Source organism: Hypomesus nipponensis, chromosome 21 (assembly GCF_054491055.1).
Source record: "Hypomesus nipponensis isolate SF chromosome 21, ASM5449105v1, whole genome shotgun sequence".
Taxonomy (NCBI): Eukaryota; Metazoa; Chordata; class Actinopteri; order Osmeriformes; family Osmeridae; genus Hypomesus; species Hypomesus nipponensis.
In genome coordinates, this window is record NC_140381.1 from 2,737,501 (window position 1) to 2,740,000 (window position 2,500).

Sequence of the window (2,500 nt, forward strand, 5' to 3'; positions counted from 1 at the left end):
AACCAGGGAGCAAGCTCACTGACTTCTGGTCTGGAGGAGGCTGCTGTGGTGGGCCGCTGGCGTCCTGAGTTACCGGAGAGAAAGAGGAAGAGGAGGTGTTGAGGAAGTGAAAAGAGGAAAGAGAGGGGGAGAGATAGAGAGAGAGAGAGAGAGAGAGAGAGAGAGAGAGGGAGAGAGAGAGAGAGAGAGAGAGAGAGAGAGAGAGAGAGAGAGAGAGAGAGAGAGAGAGAGGAGAGAGAGAGAGAGAGAGAGAGAGAGAGAGAGAGAGAGAGAGAGAGAGAGAGAGAGAGAGAGAGAGAGAGAGAGGGAGAGAGAGAGAGCGAGAGGGAGAGGAGGGAGAGAGGGAGGGAAGGAGAGAGAGAGAGAGCGAGAGGGAGAGAGGGAGAGGGGACGGGAAGGAGGGAGAGGAGGGAGAGAGCGAGAGGGGAGGGAAAGGAGAGAGAGGTGGGAGAGAGAGTGAAGATTGGAGGGAGGAGGAGAAACTGTTGATATTCTGTCCTCAGGGGGGGACCTCGGTCATTATGGGCCTGTGACTGGTCAGCCAGTCTGCTGTGGCTTAATAAAACACCCTGTCATTGGCTGGACCTCCTGCTGCAACCAATCAGAAGCCCCCTAGGAGATCTGATATGGGACAGTGTGTGTCTTGATTTTCCAGTATCATGCCTCATCCTGTGTGTGTGTGTGCGTCATTGTGTGTCTGTGTGTAAGAGAGTGTTTATGTGTTTGTATGAGGGTGTGTCATTGTGTGTGTGTGGTCAACTGCTGTTTCTAGCGTTTTATAACACCTGCTAGCCACTATCAAAATCATCTAGATAGACACATAAATGTGTCTATCACATAAATGGTGAGTTGCTTTTGACTTGAAATGTGTGATGTGTGAAATGTGTGATTTTTTGCGTGTAATTTTAATGTTTTTCATGTTTCCCTCCCTCAGGGACCTGAACGGTAACAACCTGACTGTCATCAGTAAAGCAGACTTCTCTGGCCTCAAGCAGCTTCGTGTCCTGTGAGTCCTGCTTCACCTCTGACCCCTACACCCTCATTACTGTCAGTCACACCACGCTGACCTCTGACCTGGAAGTACAACACCCCTGGGATGGGGCTAATCATCTGTCTCAACTTACTGTGTATGAGTTGGCAGTTGTTCGACAGGCACTGGTGTTACGAAACCATTTTGGCCATTTCTAATTGGCATGATGGATTTAGAGGAACAGTAGTGGTCAATTTATTACATTTTTTATTCCATCTCTCCCTCTTCCCTCCCTCCATCTCTCCCTCCTCCCTCCATCTCTCTCTCTCCCCTCAATCGCTCTCTCTCCCCTCCATCTCTCTCTCTCCCCTCCATCTCTCGCTCCTCCCTCCATCTCTCCCTCTCCCCTCCATCTCTCCCTCCTCCCTCCATCTCTCCTTCACCCCTCCATCTTTCTCTCTCCCCTCCATCTCCCTCCCTCCATCTCTCCCTCTCCCCTCCATCTCTCTCTCCCTCCCTCCCTCCATCTCTCCCTCTCCCCTCCATCTCTCCCTCCCTCCCTCCATCTCTCCCTCTTCCCTCCCTCCCTCCCTCCCTCCGTCTCTGCAGACATCTGATGGAGAATCAGATCAGCACTATAGAAAGAGGAGCATTTGATGATCTGAAGGAGCTGGAAAGACTGTGAGTACAAACACACACACACCACCAACACACACATGTACGCACACACATACCACCAACACACACACCACCAACACACACATGTACACACACACATACCACCAACACACACACCACCAACACACACTCATGTACACACACACACACACACCACCAACACACACACATGTACACACCTACACACACACACCACCAACACACACGCATGTACACACACACACACACACACCACTAACTCACACACCACCAACACACACTCATGTACACACACACGCACACACAACCTCATCCAAACAAATCATCCACATCCTGTATATCTTTACATTAACGTGTGTGTGTGTGTGTTTGCAGTCGTCTGAACAGGAATCATCTGAGCCAACTTCCAGAGCTTCTCTTCCAGAAGAACGAGATCCTGGCCCGACTGTGAGGTCACACTACCCACACACTACACACTACCTACACACTACACCCTACCTACACACTACCCACACACTACACACTACCTACACACTACACCCTACCTACACACTACCTACACACTACACACTACCTACACACTACCTACACACTACACACTACCTACACACTACTTACACACTACCTACACACTACACACTACCTACACACTACCTACACACTACCTACACACTACACACTACCCACACACTACACACTACCTACACACTACCTACACACTACACACTACCTACACACTACACACTACCTACACACTACACACTACCTACACACTACCTACACACTACCCACACACTACACACTACCTACACACTACACACTACCTACACACTACCTACACACTACCTACACACTACACACTACCTACACACT

General features: G+C 50.0%; 1 protein-coding gene across 2 annotated transcripts in view; it reads left to right on the forward strand.

Moving 5' to 3' along the window:
- Positions 1-2,500, forward strand: part of slit1b (slit homolog 1b (Drosophila)) — a 32,624-nt gene that overhangs the window by 6,634 nt on the left and 23,490 nt on the right. For both annotated transcript variants that reach the window (XM_084685464.1, XM_084685465.1), the window contains 3 exons: positions 935-1,006; positions 1,580-1,651; positions 2,003-2,074. In XM_084685464.1, the coding sequence (XP_084541590.1) occupies positions 935-1,006; positions 1,580-1,651; positions 2,003-2,074 (216 nt within the window). The remainder of the gene's footprint in view (positions 1-934; positions 1,007-1,579; positions 1,652-2,002; positions 2,075-2,500) is intronic.